Source organism: Danio aesculapii, chromosome 25 (assembly GCF_903798145.1).
Source record: "Danio aesculapii chromosome 25, fDanAes4.1, whole genome shotgun sequence".
Lineage (NCBI taxonomy): Eukaryota > Metazoa > Chordata > Actinopteri > Cypriniformes > Danionidae > Danio > Danio aesculapii.
The window spans coordinates 13911473-13933651 of NC_079459.1; the positions used below are offsets into that span (position 1 = coordinate 13911473).

General features: G+C 38.3%; 2 protein-coding genes across 2 annotated transcripts in view; one reads left to right on the plus strand and one right to left on the minus strand.

Moving 5' to 3' along the window:
- Positions 1–466: 466 nt before the first annotated feature.
- tmem17 (transmembrane protein 17) lies at positions 467–5130 on the plus strand. Its single transcript, XM_056452020.1, has 5 exons — positions 467–658; positions 1687–1790; positions 1906–2019; positions 2098–2241; positions 4654–5130. The coding sequence occupies exons 1-5, from the start codon at positions 544–546 to the stop codon at positions 4750–4752; spliced, it is 576 nt and encodes a 191-aa protein (XP_056307995.1). The 5' UTR covers positions 467–543; the 3' UTR covers positions 4753–5130.
- Positions 5131–6205: 1075 nt separating this feature from the next.
- The window catches only part of agbl2 (AGBL carboxypeptidase 2), a 38966-nt gene continuing 22992 nt past the window's right edge, over positions 6206–22179 (minus strand). Inside the window, exons 16-24 of the mRNA XM_056451940.1 lie at positions 15510–15596; positions 15258–15371; positions 14746–14803; positions 12192–12392; positions 12072–12105; positions 9817–9932; positions 9559–9661; positions 6512–6640; positions 6206–6434 (exon numbers count right to left, since the gene is read on the minus strand). Of these exons, the coding sequence (XP_056307915.1) occupies positions 6317–6434; positions 6512–6640; positions 9559–9661; positions 9817–9932; positions 12072–12105; positions 12192–12392; positions 14746–14803; positions 15258–15371; positions 15510–15596 (960 nt within the window). The 3' untranslated portion in view covers positions 6206–6316. The remainder of the gene's footprint in view (positions 6435–6511; positions 6641–9558; positions 9662–9816; positions 9933–12071; positions 12106–12191; positions 12393–14745; positions 14804–15257; positions 15372–15509; positions 15597–22179) is intronic.

Sequence of the window (22179 nt, forward strand, 5' to 3'; positions counted from 1 at the left end):
GAAACCCTGGATATCAAAATTGAATAAACTGAACACTGAGTGGCGAGCAGGGTTTTATTTTAGATCTCCTGCTTGACATCATCAGAGAAGAACTGCCATTCCAAAGCGGAATCAAATGGGAGGTTTTTGATTAAAGATTACCTACAAAAAATTCTTAGCGAATTTCCTTGCACAGATTAATTGTGTACCTTAACATTACCAATGTTCTCTAGCAAAATAAACATTGTAAATTGTTGACTTCATGCTGACTTAAAAGTGATAGCTTAAGCCAGAAATATTAATATTAACGTTACTCCTTATACACATTGTAGCATAAAAATCAGCATAATGTATCTTCAGTACTTTCGCCATCATACAAAGCAAACAAACCTGTTGAGTGCAGCTGAGCAGTGTGTGTGTGTGTGTGTGTGTGTGTGTGTGTGAGGGAGTGAGAGTGAAAAACACACCCCCGGTGGTCACAGCTGGACCCTCACAACCGCTTAAGATCCGCCTTCGTTGCTACCGTAGACTGGTTGCTACGGACTCGCGTCTGCTTCTCCCAGCATGGACCTGCCTGAACCCATCAGGCGACGGCTTGGAGATTTCTCCAGAACCGTGTTTGTGGACCAAAGCCGTACACAGCCCTCTTTCGAAGAGCACGCTAATTTTCTAGACCAGAGTAAGTGTGTTTGAGCGCCCATTTGATCTGTTACGTGAACGTTAGCTGTTGGGCTAATTCATCTGGTTAGCCGAGTTGTACGTTGTCATGTAATGTAGCTTCTGCTAGTAAACACCATCATATGCAGATAAAACAATGCTTTACAATAGCATTAATGTTAAACGTCGTTGCTAACATTTGGCGTTATTCCTGTCTGGAACCTACTAACTTGCCATACGTTACCTAACAGCATAACAAATGGTTCTTTTGAATCGGATCTTCTAAATGGACCTCTTCATAAAACGTGATTTGTCATAAAACTCCTTAAAGTAACGTTACTAGATGATTTAATAGGTTGACGGAATCGAAATATTTAGGTTCTCGTCAGCCACAGAAAATATAAGAAACATAGGTAAAACGACCAAATGAACAAACTTACTCATTTAAAACGAACTGTTCAAAAGAACCGATTCGCCAGAATTTATATTACTCCATCATATACGGGCTCCGAACACTGATCTATATATTATTCATTTTCTTTTCGGCTTAGTCCCTTTTTTAATCCGGGGTCGCTACAGCAGAACGAACCGCCAACTTATACAACACGTTTTATACAGCGGATGCCCTTTCAGCTGCAACCCATCTCCGAGAAACATCCATACACTCTTGCATTCACACACGTACACTACGGACAATTTAGCCTACCCAATTCACCTGTACCACATGTCTTTGGACAGTGGGGAAACCGGAGCACTCGGAGGAAACCCACGCAAACGCAGGGAGAACATGCAAACTACACACAGAAACGCCAACTGACCCAGCCGAGGCTCACAGCAAAAAGGCCAGCGACCTTCTTGCTGTGAGACGACAGCACTACCTACTGCGCCACTGCGCCGCCCCCTATATATTATTATTATTAATATACAGATTATAAATCAGTGGTTCCGAATCAGGTTACTTGGGATGCCCAAGAATAGTAAAAGCTTACTTTATTCAAAGCTAATTTGTCATTTTTTAATTAATTTTATTAATATAATATTATTTCTCAGATAAGGATGTAGTATCGAGTCTCCCTCTTCAGATGTCACTCTACTTTAATATGTGGTTCTTTCCTTTCTGGTGGATCAGTGAGGTTGTGATGCTTGACCTAAAGGTGATTCTCTTCTTTGTCACTTTTAACATTTCAATATGCTGTTGTGGCTGTTTAATCATGTTACTGTTGTAAGATATTACTTCTCATTATAATAATAATTGTGCTTTTCTTCTAGTACTCAGCCCTTGCAGATTATTACAAGTTTATCCTGATCACAATTCTCATTGTAATGACCCTGATTGAGGCTATCAGGCTGTATTTGGGCAATGCTGGAAATCTGCAAGAAAAGGTCAATCTTAATTTAATGGAGTATAATATAATAATATCAAATAATTGGTCCCATTATGCATCTGTTGTTTTTCAGTAGGTTCCAGAATTGGCTGGATTTTGGCTTCTGACTCTTCTACTTCAGTTTCCTCTTATTTTGTTCCAGCTCTTCAATGAGGCTATTCTTATTCAACCACTGGAGAGAGGAGTTCATATCATACTGGCCTTATTTATCTTTGCTGAGGTATCTAGCTGTCTTTCTGTCTGTCTGTAAATGTGTAGGTTAATTACAACTATTTTAAGGGACTATATGTAGAATTCAGAACTCTTCATTGTTCTGAATTTAAAGGAATTTCAGTTACCTACCATGCTAGTAGAACAGTATTTTATATCATAACCAAGGAACTTTAACAAAAACCCATTATTTTGTGCAAATTATTGTGATCAGTGTTGGAGAATAGCAATGATAATGATTGTAGCATTAAGATAAATTACTTTAACTTTAATTTCTTAAGCCTACAACTGCCTTTGCCTCAATTGATTTCAGCATATTGGCAGTATAGATTTTCCCTCTGGAGTGACTGTGACTGACAAGAAAGCCTTATTTTTGAGACGGTTTCAATTTTTTAATGGAATACTCTGCTTTTTGGGGGAATATTTTCCCTTTACAAGCCCCTTAAAGTGAAACTGTAGAATTTTGTCATTTTTAAGTCTATTCAGCTGATCTCTGAGTCTGGTGGGAGCACTTTTAGCTTAGCTTAGCTTAGCATAAATCATTAAACCAGATTAGACCCTTAGCAAATCACTCTAAAAATCCAAATAATAACTAATGATAATTTTTCTATTTATAGCTTGACACTTCTGTAGTTACATCGTGTACTAAGGCAGATGGAAAATGACAAGTTGGTATTGTCTATGTTGATGTGGCTAGGAACTATTTTGCCATAATAATCAAGGGACTTGTTGCCAATTCATGGCTGCAGCAGGCACAATGTTAATACATAGCGCTGTTACCGAGATGGGGACTATTTTTTTTAGAATGAGAGTATAGTTCCTAGTACACAATGTAACTACAGAAGAGTGATAAATATATAAATAGAAAAATTATCGTATGTAAATTATATAATTTTAAGTTTTTGAGCAAGATGCTAATTGTCTAATCTGATTCAATGATTTATGCTAAGCTAAAAGTGCTCACACCAGACCCGGAGATTGGCTGAATTGATTAAAAAATGATAAACCTCAACTGTTTAAACGTACTTTTTAAAAAGTGGAGTGTTCATTTAAGGCTATGATCTTAAACTTTTACTTATGATGATCTGTTTGAGTTTGAATTCAGTTTTCTATACATTGCCTGGTCTCTTTTTTGGTCACTTGCTCCTGTTTCTTCTTTTAGCATTTAGACACAGTACTTACAACCTGGGGTGTGTTTCCAAAAACCTTCATTAGCTAACTAAGGTTGCAAGTTTCGTCGTTACAAAGATAGTTTGTTGATTTGGCGTTTCCCAAATTTGTCGTTCCAACGAACATTCGCAAACTGCATTGCAAACTTGTAAGCTTACAACTACACCTCTAGAGTGTAGAGAGTGTTCTATTCCCCGTTATCCCCCCTATGCCCTATTTATTTAGAATGTTCAAACATTTTAACTTGGAATGATTAAAAAAAATACATTAATGTCATCCCAGGTGTAATTTGCATTCAAAGTATGTTTTACAGTTCAGATTTAGCGATCTTCATATTGACAATTGCATTCCCTTCGTAGTGCACTTCAAAAAATTTTTTGCCATTTTGAACACAGCCATGGGTTATGACGAAAGCTAAAAGTGACTTTAATTTAAAAGCGGAATTTACGTTACGTTTCCAAAGCTTTTGAAAACAAAAATATAGGCCGAGCATACGTTAATGGTTTTAATTCATAGTAGGTTATTTATTAAGAAATGTATCTGTACTGTACATGACATGGGCCTGTTGGTTAGAACATTTCTGCAGTAGTTTAAATGTGTCAATTGTGAAAGTAGACTTAAAAAAAAAAGAAAGAAAATAAATAAATAAATCCTACTTGAATATCAAATATCCTACTTAATAATAATAATAATAATGATGATGATGATATTAAGTAGGATTTTTTTTCTATTTCTTAATAAATAAGCTTACTGTAAATTAGGCCTACAACCATTAACGATTTATATATGAAATTAGAATACGTGTTAGCTTAGTGATTTTATATAGAATATTCTCATCAATATTTGTAAAGGAAACATAAATAGGTCCTATATGTGTTGTTTATATATGTATCAATTAATTTGGAAAACTAGTGCATGTTCTTACCAAAAGTAGTATTGGATTTTTTAAAAATGTGTGATCGTGTAAAACAATATCATTTGCACAAAAAAAGTTGTTACTCGCCCCTGTTTACAGCGTCATTATGTGAGTTTTACGTTATAACTAAAGTAGTTCAAATGATGGATCTGCGACTTAGAGACTACGTATTTTAGGAAACAGTCGTCACTACATCGTTCTTTTCCCAAACGATGCATCGTACTATGATAGTTCAGCACGAAATGGGAATATTTGTCATTTTTCTCCTTTTTAAAGATTTTGATCAGGAGTGTCTATGTAATAAAAATTCTTAATGACATTTCTTTTCTTTTTCAGGTTCTTTTTGGATTTGTTGCCTTGCGTACAATGGTTAGACACACTGAAAGTCGCTTCCATTTGCGACAGTTTCATGGGATTCAAGAACTAAGAACATGATGAGATGCCTGCACTGATGGACTTGATGAAATATTCTTCGTGCTGACCCAAAAGATTTTATTTGAAAGACTTGTTCCTTTATCTGTGGCAAATTTCATGCATGTCTTGGTGCCTTATTTTATACAAATAAATTATGTTTGTATTATATTTTGTATGTAAAATTAAAAAAAGGAAAAACATTGTTAGATGCTTTTAAGGTTAAAGACAAAACAAACTCCAGTATTAGAAACAGGTGAGTCATAATATTGAATAATGAATCTGAATTTAAACGGATAGTTCACCCAAACATTTCAATTTTGGTGTCAGTTACTTAATTATCACTTGATAAAAAGTTTCTTATGTTCATCACAATAGAAGAAATTTTGAAAAATGTTGGTTGCTGGGACCCATTGACTTTTGATTTTACATATTTTGTTCCTACTATTAGGGATGGCTGACTTGAAACTGACATTTCGTCAAAGTGTTGAGATCCTGAAATGCAAGTGTTTCAAAACACTGCACCAAAGCGTGATCCGTAAACACCCAGGTCACATGACTAAGGTGATTGGAAACACCAAGGTCACGTGACTAAAGCAATTCAAAGCATCAGTCCTTTCAGAAGCATTTCGAGAACTGGCGAATCTGCATTTGACTGACAGGGTAAATAAAAACAGCCTTTATCTCATGTAGCCTATAGCGGACTGTGCTGTAAAAATCCATAGTTCGAATCCCTACTTGTTCAAATAGGGACCAAAACAAGACATATTTGTGTCTTTTAATAATGCAAATTTTTTTATGACCAAAACACGACATTTATTCACAAAGTGTTTGTTTGGATGTTGGACCAATGTTAAAACAAAACATGTTAGATCAATAGATTCGAACCCATTACCTCTGCATGCTAGTCAGGAACTCCCACCGCTTCACTAAATCACTTGAAACCTCAACTCTACAAAGTGGGGTATAATTCCTCAATTTGCTTAACTGTTTCTTTGCTGAAGCGGTTCCAGAGCAGTACATAAAAAATTACCACTAGGTGTCACTGTAGATTTAAAACCATTTCGAAAATTCGACACCTTTGCTTCGACTGTTTCAGTGTTTCAAGAAGCCTTCCTTTGCCCACCACTACCTACTATGGAAGTCAGTGGGTGCCAGCATTTTTTTTTATTTATTTTTTTTATCTTCAAATATGAAAAAAACTCAAAGGTTTAAAACCGCACAAGGGAGATTTTTTTGTGTGAACTTTCCCCTTAAATAAAATTACACAAAATATTGTAGATAAATCAAGTTCAAAAACACTTTTAGACATTATTTAGACATTAACAAAATATGCTTAATCACACATGGCAACTTTAAATAAGAACATGCTTTCAATACAAGGGAACAATTAAAATAGCTTTAAATGTACCACTTTATTTTTTATAAAATAATTAAAAATAAGAAGTTTTGTTTTCCGGAATTAATGTTTCCATTTTATTGAATGTATAGAGATGCACACCTGAAGTGATGACTGAGTTTTGAAAGAAAGTCTGAATATTTCAGCATTCAGGCACTTGGCTTTGCAAGAAAAGGTTCCCTGCTCGTATCACCTTGTGCTTTTGTCTGTTTTTTCCTGAGACTGCAGCGAGTGAGATGTTTGAGGCAGAACACCATTGGACTCATCTTCCACCTGCATGGACTCTTGTAGAAATCGCACATGGAACCTTATGAAGCAAATGAGCTGATCAGTGAACAGACTGCGACTGAGCAAAATATATAAATGTCCTGTTTTGCCACCTACTTCTCCTCACTCCTCATAGCATCTTGTGAAGCAGCATTTTTTATGAAAACCTGAGATTTGCTTCCTTTGGGCAGCCGTCCTAAACTTAGATTTCCAAAGGCAGCCTGGTTTCCAAACAGCTGAGCATGACTACAGAGGAACACACAGTGAAATACTTTAATTATAATATACTATTAAAATATACTTTTAGAATTGAAAATACTTTAGTAATTCTACCTGATTACAGTACTGGAAGTTGCTGTAGACTTTTATATTGTAAGATGACTTATTTCCAACTGAAACAGAATATGGAGCTGAAGGTGGGGTTTTATTTCTGTGCTCCTCTCATCTTTCACTTGCAGCAAACTAATGGTTGGTGGGGTGTGACTAAGCATATTTTGCCCATCATTAGAAAATTGATAAACTCACAGAGATTAATTGTTCACCTAAAGACTATTAATATACGCAAGCAAAATAAACCATAACCTTTTAGTATTATTTTAGAAGATTTGTACTTTTATTTGAGTACATTTCTGAATAAATTGTATTTTTACTCCTTACAATTCTATTTAAACAAAAAATAAAAGTTTGTTTAAATTATTTTACTTAAATTGCATCTTATTCACATTAAATATGCTAAACAGACAATCTAATGTGTGTTTAACACGAAAGAACAATTTATGTTTGTGTTTGTTTATACAGCTTTGTTTTAGCTTATTATACAGTTTAGAGTATATACAGGAATCAGTGAGTGAAATTCAATACCTTTTAAGACCTTTTTAAGACATTTTTCATAGATTTAAGACCTTATAACCACTTTTCAATCGGAAACACTGGCGAGATTTTAACTTACAGTATATTTACTAAATATTAATGTAACACATTGATCCAAAACTAAAACATTATTCATATACTGAATAAAAATGTAATAAATCGAGCTTGGTAACTGCAGTAAACAAAGCTGCATGATGTCAAATCTAGTAGGATGTCATTGATTTCATAAACTACACAGCATCCTGATATTTGCAGGTTTAATTCAGGCAAATTTTAGCATACAATAATACATTGCATAAACAAAAATGATTTAAAATTTAATACCTTGCAAATAGCATTTAAGACTTTTTAATACTTCTTAAGGCTCTTAAATTTCTCTACATTGATTCATCAACTTTTAATACTTTTTAAGACACCATGAACACCCTGCCGATATAAATAAAATTAAGAGACCACTTGAAATTCCTAATTATCTCTAGATTTACAATTTACGGTCATTAAAATAAAAATAAAATACTGTTTTACTGGCACACAATGTTAGTCTTAAAGAGACTAACCCCCCTTAAAAATGAAAAATGTACTCAATATTTACTCTCCCTCAAGTGGTTCCAAGCCTTTATTAGTTTGTTTTTCTATTGAATGCAAAATAAGATATATTAGATATAATAAGAATATTAGAAACCTGTAAACATTCACATCCATAGTAGGAAAAACAAATACTATGGAAGTCAATGGTTAAGATTTCCAACATTTTTCAAAGTCGTTCAGAAAATAAAACTGCCCCATAAATACATCATCATGATAAAATAATAGTCCACAGCAACTTTCGGTTCATGCAAATTTTAAATCATAAAAATATGGTTTTGAAATAAAAAAAAATCTAAATGACAATAGGTTTATCTGTTTAAAATTAAGAAGAAATGTTATCAGACCTTTATACAATAAAGTAATACTAGCATTTTACACAAACTCATACCTAATATTCCAGAGAAACAAAGACAATTCTACAATACACTGATATCTAATGCCTGTTTTACTGTATATATATATATATATATATATATATATATATATATATATATATATATATATATATATATATATATATATATATATATATATATATATATATATATATATATATATACAGGACACTTTATTAGGTACACCTGACCAACTGCTTGTTAACACAAATTTCTAATCAAGCAATCACATGGCAGCAACTCAATGCATTTAGGCATGTAGACATGGTCAAGACGATCTGCTGCAGTTCAAAAAATGGGGAAGAAAGGTGATTTAAGTGACTTTGAACGTGGCATGGTTGTTGGTGCCAGACGGGCTGGTCTGAGTATTTCAGAAAGTGCTGATATACTGCGATTGTCATGCACACCATTTCTACAGAGAATGGTCCGGCAGTTCTGTGGGCGCAAATGCCTTGTTGATGCCAGAGGAGAATGGCCAGACTGGTTGGAGCTGATAGAAACGCAACAGAAACTCAAATAACCACTCGTTACAACCGAGGTATGCAGAAGAGCATCTCTGAACACTCAACATGTCGAACATTGAGGCGGATGGGCTACAGCAGCAGATGACCACACCGGCTGCCACTCCTGTCAGCTAAGAACAGGAAACTGAGGCTACAATTCGCCCAAAAAAGGTTGCCTGGTCTGAGTCTCGATTTCTGCAGCAAAATTCGGATGGCAGGGTCAGAATTTGGCATCAACAACATAAAAACATGGATCCATCCTGCCTTGTATCAATAGTTCAGGCTGGTGGTGGTGGTGTAATGGTGTGGCAGATATACCCTTGGCGCACCAAGGATGTCAAATAAACAAGAAATATAGTTTTTTGTTTGTTTTTGTTATTGATATTTTTATGTAATATAAATCCCCAAAACAATTGTAAATCATGCTTAGTGATCTTACAAAGAATGGATACATAGTGTTATAATTATATTGTACTGACTATTATTTGTTGACACTTCATTAAAAAAAAAAGGTCAATATGATAAACAGATTAAATATGGCAAAATGTATTTTCTCTCTCATTTTTATTTTCGCTTGGCTGCTTTTACTTATTAACATTTATGCATAAATTTAAAGCTTTTTTTTTACTTTTAGCATGGTATATTCTTGGCCAGATCCTCAGAACAGTTTCTGAGTATTGTATCTGAGTACCTTTAGTTTTATATCCCTGTAGTGAGCGCACAGTGACAGCAGTAAGAACTATGGATGACATTCTAAAATCTTTATGACAGGTGTCAAGTAAACTCGCTTAAAAATAATGAGTCAGACCTGTGCATATCAGGGAGGAAACAGGAAAGTTCTTGTTTACTGATTTGATTGGCCCTTCTGGTCTGCTCTGTATTTGGTGACGCAAAACCAGCTCCAGCACCTGCTAACATGGGAAAATAAATCAGATTACAGATGTCAAAATACAAAACCGTACCTGATATTACATTTCAGTTTCATGAACATATATGAAACATAATTTGAATTGCTTTTGTTGCAGTATATCTGTATGTCAATATGTATATATCTAAAAATGTTTACCTTGTCCATCTGTTTTATGACTGATCCTCAGTGTTCCCATGTTGTCTAGTGGCATTAAGTGTTTGACAGGAATATGGGTCACTTGCATCTGTCTTTCCTGCCTGAGTTTCTGTTGACTGGAAAAGGCCATCTATACATTACATTTATAATACAAGGGTGTTTATGCATATATAAATAAAGAACCTTTCAGAAAACATTCATGCAAAATATTACCATAATTTATGATTACTTGGATTGTATATTTGGTGATAATATTACATGATCATGATAATGTATTGAATTATGTTTCTAAATATGAAAATTATATATCTGTATATCTAGTGATCTATATGATATAAGATGCAAGTATGCATGTGATGTAAGATGTAATATATGATGTAAGTATGCCTCTTCATTTACATACATAGATTTAGATCATATTTCATATTTTATTTATACATTAATATACTATTTGAATGTGGCTGTCCAATTTTTATAATGCCACTTTCACTGCAATGTATATTAATTAAATCACATATTACATATGACCATACACTCACCGGACACTTTATTAGTTCCTACTGTCCAACTGCTCTTTAACACAAATTTCTAATCAGCCAATCACATGGCAGCAATTCAATGCATTTAGGCATGTAGACATGGTCAAGGAGATCTGCTGCAGTTCAAACCGAGCATCAGAATGGGAAAAAAAGGTGATTTAAGTGACTTTGGCTTGTCTGAGTGGGATTTTCACACACAACCATCTCTAAGGTTTACAGAGAATTGTCAGAAAAAGAAAAAATATCCAGTGAGTGGCAGTTCTGTAGGCACAAATGTCTTGTTGATGCCAAAGATCAGAGGAGAATGGCCAGACTGGTTCGAGCTGAAAGGCAACAGTAACTCAAATAAACAACTGAGGTATGCAGAAGAGCATCTCTGAACGCACAACATGTCGAACCTTCCCAGTCGTGTCAGCTAAAAACAGGAAACTGAGGCTACAATTTGCACAGGTTCACCAAAATTGGACAATAGAAGATTGGAAAACGCTGCTTGGTCTGATGAGTCTCGATTTATGCTGTGACATTGGTAGGGTTAGAATTTGGCATCAACAACATGAAAGCATGGATCCATTCTGCCTTTTATCAACGGTTCAGGGTGGTGGTGGTGATGTAATGGTGTACGGAATATTTTCTTGCCACACTTTGGGCCCATTAGTACCAATTGAGCATCGTGTCAACGCCACAACCTACTTGAGTATTGTTGCTGACCATGTCCATCCCTTTCTGACCACAGTGTACCCATCTTCTGACAGCTACTTCCAGCAGGATAACGTGCCATGTCACAAAGCGTGAATCATCTCAGACTGGTTTCTTGAACATGACAATAAGTTCACTGTACTCAAATGGCTTTCACAGTCCCCAGCTCTCAATCCAATAGAGCATCTTTGGGATGTGGTGGAAAGGGAGATTTGCATCATGGATGTGCAGCCAACAAATCTGCAGCAAATCTGCAAAATCTCTGAGGAATATTTCCAGTACCTTGTTGAATCTATGCCAAGAAGGATTAAGGCAGTTCTGAAGGCAAAAGGAGGTCCAACCAGGTACTAGTAAGCTGTACCTAATAAAGTGGCCTGTGAGTGTATATTTATGTATATTGCTTTATTTCTATGCAGAAACACACCTGAAATCTTAAATTGAATATAGTTTACATATTTCATATGATTTATCTCATTTAATTCACTGTTAAATCTACATATTAAAATAATACAAAATAATAATTATAAATAATAAAACATATTCTTGGTCAACTATTTAAATTGTATAAAGTTCAGAAGAAATAGTGTAAACTTGGTTTAATATAAATAATGTAAATACCTACTGTATAATTTTTAGAAAATTCTTAAAGCCACACAGATGAATGCCAATAAACAGGTCTGTTCGGAGTTTGTTGGATAAGTGTGATGCCCCTGTCAGCATCTGTTGCCATTGATTGGGAGAGTGATTTTCCCAACTTTTCAATTGTGTTTGTTGGATTGTGGAACTTCTGAGCAGTGATATATGATTTTTCTAAGAAACGGCAACAAACTCAAACTTAATCTGACCAGGGACCAAATAGGCTTAATGAAAATGTTTTTTAGCCCTGCGTGGCAATTGTTGAGGCAGTGTGAATATTCTTAATAAAACCTGTTTGATGGTGTTTGTCTGTGCGGTCTAAATTATTATTCACATTACTGCCAATAAAATTGCTATGCACTTGCACTTAGCTAGTAAACTTACCTCCTCGCCATAATGTTTGAAATATGGGGTCTTCCTGCGAGACACAGCGAGGTTAGAAATGTTATCTATTCGGTTAAAATGCTGGTGAAAAGTTGTCTATAAGAAATATAAAAGATATACCTTTGAATTCTGGCTGGGGTCTAAAGTCAGGGTAGAAGGACATTGTGTATGACGGAACTGGCATAGTCAGAGTTCTTTCTTGGGAGGCTGGTACAGACGGGCATCTTTTATGACTGTTAGCAACTAAGTGGGTCTGTCGTTGCAATTGCCCCTGAGGCGCTGATGAGGAGGCATTCTGGTATGTTTTGTGCCCATGATCAACTGAAAAACATAAACATTTATTTAAAAAATATTTAAAACAATAAATATCAAGGACATTCAGAGTTGGATACACCTTCACTTGATCCTTTACATCGTGAGTGTATGTTTGTTAAGGTTATTCTTCATTTAAATAAATGTACTGTATAACTACTGGAAGCGTTCATCTTCTATGGAGTCAATAAAGCAACCATTAATTCTATTTTTGGTAAGAATTAAATTATATTACTTGGCGAATTTAATAACTATTGCTTAAATAAATCATATGTTAAGGAAAAATATATATATATAATTAATGGTTTATTAGCTAATAGCAAATTACTGAGCCTACTAGAGTTACTGCTGGAACTCATGCTGCAGTCACACCAGAGTTTGTGCATGCGAATTTCTGTTGTACGGTGCTACGAAAAGGGGTGGAATTAAACAAGTTGATTAGACATTAAATAGGTGGTCCACTACGATATCATATTTTAAACTTTAGTTGATGTGTAACGTAGCTGTGTGAACATGAACAACATCTCTGTATGTAATATGCTCAAAGTTCAATGCAAAGGGAGACATTGGCTTTACAGAGTTAGCTTAGCAAAGCCTACAGTAAACAAACTTTGGGGACTACAAAAAAATACATCGGGGTTAGTGAGATCAGAAGGGTTTCCGGTTACACCTATTTACCACGTGCACACAGGCCAGAGCTGCTGTAATGTTACAGCAGAGAAAGCTAAAATGCCATCCAAACGCAGCTATTTCCACAGAGCTCATTCTGTTTCTGTATTTAGGCTTCCAAAGGACATGACACAAAGAGAGAAGAGCTTACAGTTTAATTTTAATTATGTTCCAGAGAATTATAAAAAAAAGATATTGCAAGCATTTTACAAAGGACAGCTTCCAGAATTTCTCCCAGTTCAGTGCTGGATTCAGCTAAAAACTCCTCAAAGGAGCAGCTCCAACAAGCAGAAGCTGTGATTGTGAGCCACAAATCTGTAAGTGTTTTTATTTGTTAAAATTGATCTATGACATGCATAGTTTCTAGCATTAACAGTATGTTGTAGCAAGGATGTAAACAACGGGAAATGCTGTTTGGCACCGCTTACAATTTAGCTACAGATTCATATTTATCAGTCAAACCGCTGTAAACAGCCACAATCTTCAGCAGCGTTGCAGTGTCTCTCTATACGGCCACGTTCCCTGTGTTCTACATTGTTTCATATTACTTAAACATGCTTATAACCCGAATATATGTGAAAGGCATGTAACACGTTGAGTAAAGAAAAAACAATACAGGATAGATTGCCTAACTAGTGTTGCAACAGAAAAATCAATCAAAGCTCACATGGATCGCATTCCACATCTTGTGCTTTATTCTTCTGTCAACGTCACTGTATATTACAGCAAAATAAATTAATTCGAACATCAGAGAAATATAAAAATAAACATCGGTCCCACACACATGCGCTTCTTGTGTTACATGCGTCTACAGGCTGATGGCCATAAAATGGCGATTCTCTTAAAGGAGCCACACCCTATTTTCAATCGTTACAGACACTTGACAGATTTTATTTTAGAGAGCAGGCATGAGGTTCATCCTTTTCATTTTCTGTCTGATTAAGGCTCAAACAGATACTGCTATATATCGCAATATCGCAATATATCGCACTGCTACTCGTATTATATATAGTACTTTAAATTAAAATACTATTAATCGAATTAGAGGTAAAAATATAATATTACCCTTTATCTATTGTTCAGTCAGTTAGTCAGGAGTTTTGCTTCTGTTTGTTCTACATTTGTATCTGATTCTAATTGTACTGTACAGTAATACTGGTACTGTATATGATACTTTTTCTTGAAATCTTTTTTTTTTCAGTTTAGGAATATTTCAACTTGAAATCCAAATTGTTATTAAAGAATCAAGTGGTCATAATGGTGCTGGACTAAATGTATTGAAAAGACGTGCGTTTAATTATCTTCTTTTCTGGTAAATAAAGTTTAAGAAAAAATATAATTTTATTATAATTGACTCTAAAGGTTTGTACAAAGCTAGAAAAAAGTTGGATGTAAGGCTGCTTTGGCTTGGAAAAAATGTACGAATGATTTTAAAGCTGACTATACTTTCGTCACTAAATAAGTTCAAGATCATTTTAACAAATTATATGTTCTCAACTCTAATAAATTGTTGTAATATTTGATTTCAGTTTTGCTTTAATGTAAACTTGCACATTGATGTTATTTGTTTCTGCTTTCTTGTCCAGGTAACTTGCAAAAAAAAAAAATTATCAAATGTAATCTACTAAGGTTTCTAATAAAGTTAAAGAAATAAATGAAAAAGGAATTATACAGTAAATTCAAGTATATCTACCTGAGACAGAGTGGCGAAAAGGTAAAAAACCATTGTGCAAATTGGTGGCAGGAGAAATCTGGAATAAATAGTGTTTGTTATTTTTGTGGAACATATATACATTCTACTAGATATTAAATTATTAAAGGGAACTCTGGGTATCAAGGCTTGTATGGGGTAATATAATGTACATTTCTGAGATATGTGGTAAACACACACAACAAACAATATTATACATTATTTTAAAAAAATCCACAATTACTTTGGACCATGGGTGGCATCATATCATTATTTTGTGTCCCATTTGTGCAACATTTACAACAGAAACAGACTACCAAAGACAGCACCCAAATTACTTCATCGAAAACAATGGCAGCACCCATGGTCAAAATTAAATGTGGATTTTTTTTGGAATAACGTAAATATGTTGTGTATTTGTTCTACATATTTCACAAAGAGGTATTATTTACATTAAATTAAGGCATACGAATGTTGATACCCAAATTTTATAGCATCTATCCATATTGTTTTACCTTATCCAGTCTGTTCTCCCAAATTTCTGGAACATTATCTATAACACCAATGTGAGTGGTGGGATGAGGGATCCAAGACCTCACTGTCTGATTCGCCCTTCCCGAACATGGCACCTTTTCACACAAAAAAGAACACTTTCTTTACTGTCTATTTTCTCTTATTTCTTTCATCTTAAACACTATATTACACCAATTTATGGGTTTTGCTGATTATTTTGGATTATTATTCTCAAACAAACAATGTGGAATTACCTTTTGTTTTTTAGTATCCTTCACGAAACACATGGTTTTCTCTTGGATTCTTACTTTAACTGCATCTTCATTTGAGGGCACAGGATCCTTAAGAAATACAGATGTTATTAACACACTTCTAAATTGAACCTTACTTTAGAAGGGCGGGTCATGAGACAATAAGGGCTTGGTTATTTCCAAAAACCTTATATATGTTATTGCTACATTAAAAAAGCAACATGCAAATAAAAATGCATCAGCCTTTAACTTTTTTTCTATTGCATTGTGACCCCTGGGGTTATTACACTAGATTAACGTCATAGCAATAGTGTTAGTTGCAACAGATTTTACGGCACAATGTTAAACTTTAGTACCTTTATGGCACTCACCTACATTAAAAATAAAGCCCACAACCGAACTTGTCAGGCTTGAGAGGATCAAGATAATTTATTTCCAGTTCAAAAAACAAAACAAAAAAATTCTTGATGAGGAAAACCAAAATCCAGCCAGGAGGTTAAAAACAGAACAGTATTTTGTTGGTCTTGAACTAAAACAGCGTGCTGGCACAAGATACTCCTGGCAGAGGGCGTCCCTTTCACAATCCTCAGATAAAAAAATAACAAAAAAAAACAAAAACAACAGCCGGAGTAAAGTCATAAACTACAACTGAAATTTAGCAGTCTTCTCAACATTATCCGGCAGGGGGCACTCAATGGTGCGGCTGTGAGGAGGATGCAGAGATAGGAGTGAGAGAGAGAAAGCCGGTGATCAGAAAATGCCGGTGGGCTCCGAGAGCAAGAAGAAGTCCAGCCTGAGAACAGAGGGAGATGAGGAAAAAGCAAAACACTGGAGGCAATGGCCTTTGAGAGATGCAGTGAAACAGAGAAGCAAACTGGACTTACAGAGAGAGAGAAAACAAGACAGGACATGACACGACTCGAGTGGCTGAGCGTGAGTATACTCGCAAAAAATTATCTAGCACAGGACGACACACATGAGATGAGGCAAGAGGAGAACTACTCATGGAATGCAGGTGAGTGAAATCAATCATTCAACTCAATCAATCAACTCAAGTTTAACCCTAGATCCAACCCGACCAAGCGTGGGGGGAAGCTTGAGCTGTACCATCACCAGGCTCAAGGCTTTGGTGATCCGGTATGGGCCAATGAACCTGGGTGCCAACTTGCCTGAGGCTACCCTGAGATGCAGGTCCTTAGTGAAAAGCCATCCTCTTTGACCACACCTGTAACTGGGAGCAGGAGTCCAATGTTGATCAGCCGCTGCTTTAGTCCATCTATAAACCCGGGCCAAGGCTTTCCTAGCTCTTTTCCAGGTGCAGCGACACCGCTGGACGAAAGCAAGGGCAACCGGGACAGCAGCTTCGGGTTCCTGTGTGGGAAACAAAGGAGGTTGGAAACCTACAGAGCACTAAAATGGGGACATACCTGTGGCAAATGATGGGAGTGAGTTATGAGCATAATCCACCCAGGACAGTTGTTGGCACCAAGAGCTAGGATTGTGGGACGTCAGGCAGCGGAGAGTACGCTCCAAATCCTGGTTCGGACTGCCCGTTGATCTGGGGATGGAATCCAGAAGACAGACTCATTGAGGCCCCGATCTGTCGACTAAACTCCAATCCAAAACCAGGAGACAAATTGGGGGGCCCTATCAGAGACCACATTGACCGGAAGACCATCAATCCGGAAAACATTATTAATCACCACCTGCGCTGTCTCTTTGGTTGAGGGGAGCTTGGGGAGGGGAATGAAATGGGCTGCTTTGGAGAAGCAGTCCACCGCCATGAGAATGACAGTCTTGCCTTTTGATTCAGGAAAGCCGGTGACAAAATCAAGGGCCAAGTGTTGCCAGGGGCAGAAAGGGTTGAGAAAAGGGTGGAGCAGACCACCAGAAGTGCATTGGAAGTTTTATTCTGAGCGCAAACCGAGCAGGCAGCCACAAACTGCCTGATGTCCTTGGCCATAGATGGCCACCAGAATCGCTAGCGGATGGAAGCCAGTGATCTCTGAACTCCTGGGTGATAGGTCAACTTGGATGAATGACCCCACTGGATAACTTCAAAGTGCATTTTGGCTGGAACAAACTGTTTCCTCATTGGAACCCCTAGTGGTACTGGACATCTGCCTGGCCTGCTCAATTCATTTTTCAATGTCCCAGGAGAGGGATGCCACTACCATCGCCTTGGGTATGATGGAGTCAGGTGTTTCCTCCTCCCCTGAAGCCTGGAGACATTAATTTATGAAAGGCCTCCTGAGCATCAACCATCCATTTGAAAGGTTCCTTAGGAGAAGTGAGTGCCATTAAGGGTGCAGCGATCTGACCAAAATTCCTCATGAATCGCCAATAAAAGTTGGCAAACCCCAGGAATCGCTGCAGAGCCTTACGAGAGTCAGTGGTTGGCCACTCGGCAATGGCCCTTACCTTACAAGGGTCTGCCTGGGTTTCTCCTGCCGAAATTATGAATCCTAGGAACAGAACCCACTGGGTATAAAAGCGCATTTCTCCGTTTTAACATAAAGCTGGTTCTCCAGCAGCCATTGTAGCACCTGGTGAACACGTTAAGTGTGTACCTGTGGGGATGGGAAAAATATTAAGATATCATCAAGATACACAAAGTGATTGACCATGTCTATCAGCACACCATTAACCAGGGCCTGGAAGACCGCCAGGGCAATGGGCAGACCGAATGGTAGGACCCGGTACTCAAAGTGTCCCGTAGTCATGTTAAAGGCAGTCTTTCACTCATCCCCCTCACGCAAGCGAATAAGATGTAAGGCACTCTGTAGGTCAACTTTGGTAAAGACCTTGGCTCCCTGCAATAACTCAAGGCAAACGACATAAGAGGTAAGGGGTACCTGTTCTTGACAGTGATGTCGTTAAGCCCTCGATAATCAATACAGGGATGCAAGGAGCCGTCCTTTTTTTTGACAAAGAAGAACCCAGCTCCCACAGGGGAAGAGGAGGGTCAGATGAGGTCGGCTTTAAGAGATTCGTTGGTGTACCATGTCCATGGCCTCTCTCTCAGGACCAGAAAGGGAAAATAATCGACCCTTTGGCGGAGAAGTCCCTAAAAGGTGTTCTATGGCACAATCATAAGGACGATGCAGAGGCAAGGAGGTGGCCCGAGAATTGCTAAACACAAAACAACGCTGATTTCATGACAAAACTGAATTATTCACCCAATCAACAGATGGACCATGCTGCACTAGCCATGGGTGCCCCAAAACTATGGGGGCACTAGAAGGAGTCAAGAAGGAGCAGTGTGGTGACCTCACTCTGTGGCTTGCCACAGTACAAACACAAGCCCCTGGCGAGGCAATGCTGCTTTTGTTGAGGAGTGAGCCGGAGGCGTTCCACCTGCATGGGCTCTGGACACATGGAAGCGGAGTTGGAGGCATCAGAAGCAGGAAGGCTGTCCTCCATCCTCCAGAAAAGGCGAAATGCCTGGCGTTGGCGGCATAGAGGTCCCTCCACCCGTAGAGTCATGTTAATCAAATCATCGAAATCGTGAGAAAGATCGATGGTGGCTAACTCATCCTGAATCTCATATTCCAGCCCTGCAGGAAACATGGACCTGCAGGCCCCTTGATTCCAGTCACAAGACGCCGCCAGGTTCTTGAATTGGAAGGCGTACTCGGTGACTGAACGGCCTGCCTGTCGCAAACGACTGCATATATGCTTGTGTTGCTTATCAACAGGTTACTTAATCAACAGATGTCATGTTATAGTTAAACACCATTAAGTGACTCATTGAGAAATTCTGCACTCGCTGCCTGTAATGTTAACTTACATTATGCTCACTATCCTCGGCTCGTTCGTAATATTGATTTTATAAAATGTCCAAGAAACACAGCGAAAATGGACCTCATTAAGTCTCCACCTTTATTAAAGCTCATGATGGACATTTTCTCAAAGAGAGAATAACAAAAATCTCAGCCAGCCACTCTCCCAAAAATCTGAGACGGTGTGTGGGAGCTCGAGTGCCCAGCAAGCGCACTGTTGTGATCGATGGCTCTCACTTGTTTATTAATGCCTGTGACAGCGGTGACGTACTTTTGACAGTGGAGTGACGCTTTTAGATTCATACTCCTAATCAGGTCTTTGTGTCTGTGGTGAAACTGTATTTCGTGTTTGTAAAGTACACCCATCGTAAATTCATCAGTTATATACAAACAGACAAAGAAAATGTTGTATCTGTGTCTGCTCTAATCGCAGATTTTGGAATTGTACCCTCGTAAATTATGAGTATGTTCTGTTTTCCTTTACGATTTTATAATTACAGATGCATGAATTTTATTTACGCATGAAATATTTATGACAATGATTTTATTCCATAGTATTGGTATCAGCAGAAATTACTCTTGTTACGTTCTTTGAATGTATTTATAATTATTGTTTATTTATTGTGTTTACTGCCCATTGAGTGTGGTTATGTTGTGTGTTTGTGTTCTCTCTCTCTCTCTCCCATTCTTACCCCCTCTCTACCTGCTTGCAAGGCAGAGCTGATTTGGTACAGGTGGTGCTCGTCAGTGTAAGTGTGCTGCAGCAGTGGCACGCTGCTACAAAAGAGCAGTGTGCATTAACCCAAAAAGAGGTTCACTTCTCCCCTGCTCCAGACTTGTATTTGTTGGTTACTTTTTGGGAGTCAAGTTTATTGAGCTATTAGATGCAATTTAACATCTGTCTTTTGAAGAACTTTGTTGTTTGATTTGTTGAACTTACATGCTTTGTGTCTGCTTTCTTTGTTAAGGTATTTAAAAGATAATTGTCTTGTTTCTTTGTTTGACCAATAGTTTTGATTGGAGAGGGTGCCATTTTTGTACCAGTTTGTCTGTTTATTCATAGTAAGGGAGCTGAGGAAAGCTTTTGTTTATTTTGCCCAAATAAGTTATTTAGTGCTCCTTCTAAGCTAGTTCCTGTTTTAGTTTGTTGTTTTGGTTTATCCTTCTCCTGAAAACTATAAGAAAAAAAAAATATAATTTAAGTTTACTCCTGTGGTTGTTTCACATTTCTGAGGCAGATGACTGAAGTGACGCCTCAATTTTGTTTATTTAACCTTTGTCTAATTCAGTTTTTTATTTTCTCCCTAAAGTACAAATGTTAGTTCCCCTTCATATGGGAACTCCAACGTGTCTTCCAGACGTATGGGAGTACGTCAGATGACCTATCACTCTGAAGAGTAAGAAAACGGGCCAATGAATGCCAAATGAGTTGGCGGAGCTCAGCTCCACAGCTGATCCTGATGAGTCATTAGCGCTATATCAGCCTCTGCTGTGGAGTGAGCTCACTAGAATTATAGAGCCTATCACGACACTGAAGAAACATGTCTGCCAAGCTGACTTCTAAAAAGAAAGCAATCCTACTCACCTGTGCAGGAGAAGACGTTGCAGCGGTGATCGAGCTGGGTTTCCCGTCCCTTGGGTGTTTCACTAGGGATCCAAAAGAGCAGTTTCTCCTAAGAGCAGACTTCCCTAAGAGAGCACATGGTTGAGTAGTGCGTCTTTTTAAAGATATCATTTCGACCATGCGTTTCTGTCATAGCGTTGAGTGCGAGCGCTGGTCCTTCATCCGGGTAGGCCACGCTTTTATTAGATGACACGTTAGCCGTTGGACATGTTAGCCGTGTTATCCCGGGCTGCTTCGGCCATAGGACTGGAGATGGCTTGCCCCAGCACCGCGGCCGGCTTAGATGGGTGTTATGCGGGGGTTCAGAAGAGGGCGAAACCCTCTAGGCCCTCCCTCCCCTTCTTCCCAGAGGTACACAGTGAACTTACGCAGGCATTACGGGCACCTTTCTCTGCCCGGTCCTCGTGCACTCCGGCTCTCACCACCCTTTATGGCGGAGCAGCGATGTGAGGCGATATGAGGCGATTCCCCAGGTGGAGTGCGCTATTGCGGTCAATCTTTGCCGCAGCGTGCCTCCATTTGGAGAGGTCCACCCAAACTCCCTTCCAAAGCATGCAGGTTATCTGAGTCTCTCACGGCCAGAGCCAACACTGCTGCGGGCCAGGCTGCATTCGCGCTGCATCCTATCCCCACCTATCAACACAAAGCGGAAAAGCTGGCTGAGCTGCAGGACGGTGGTTTTTCCTCGGGCTTAATGTATGAGCTCCACATGGCAACCGATTACGCTCTCATGACCACCAAATCGGCTGCTCGTGCCCTGGGAAGACGATGGCCAGATTAGTGGTTCAGGAGCACCACCTCTGGCTAAACCTGGTTGATCTAAGAAACATTGACTAAACTCGCTTTCATAATGTTCCCATATCTCAGCCTGGCCTGTTCGGCTACACCGTCGGGGAATTCACCCAGGAATTCTCGGCAGTGAAGGAGCAGTCTAAAGCGATGGGAGAGGTCATCTATCAGTGGGCTCGGAAAACTGCTCTCCCTGCTGCCCCATCCACCTCGGCTGCTCCTCGCTGAGGGCGTCCACCCGCAGCTTCAACATCTGCTCTGCTTCCGCTGCCTGCTCCACCGGCCAAGCGGCAAGGTATTCCTTTCTCTCACTCCAGCCTCATCACGGGATCCAGGGAGGAAGGTAAGAGACACTCTCTTATTTTCAGCTCTTCCTCTGGACTGTCTGCTTCCACAGTGAGCACTCCCCTCCCGAGCTGCCCCTTCGCTGGCACATCAGTGGTCGCTCCTATGGTGCCATTAGTGCGCGCTCTGCCAG

What these genes read in the sequence shown, in the direction of transcription:
- tmem17 (XM_056452020.1), top strand. Translation starts at nt 544, where the DNA reads ATGGACCTGCCTGAACCCATCAGGCGACGGCTTGGAGATTTCTCCAGA. An exon ending in TTGTGATGCTTGACCTAAAG is followed by an intron (nt 1,791 to 1,905) that starts GTGATTCTCTTC and finishes CTTTTCTTCTAG; the next exon opens with TACTCAGCCCTTGCAGATTA. An exon ending in CCTTATTTATCTTTGCTGAG is followed by an intron (nt 2,242 to 4,653) that starts GTATCTAGCTGT and finishes TTTCTTTTTCAG; the next exon opens with GTTCTTTTTGGATTTGTTGC.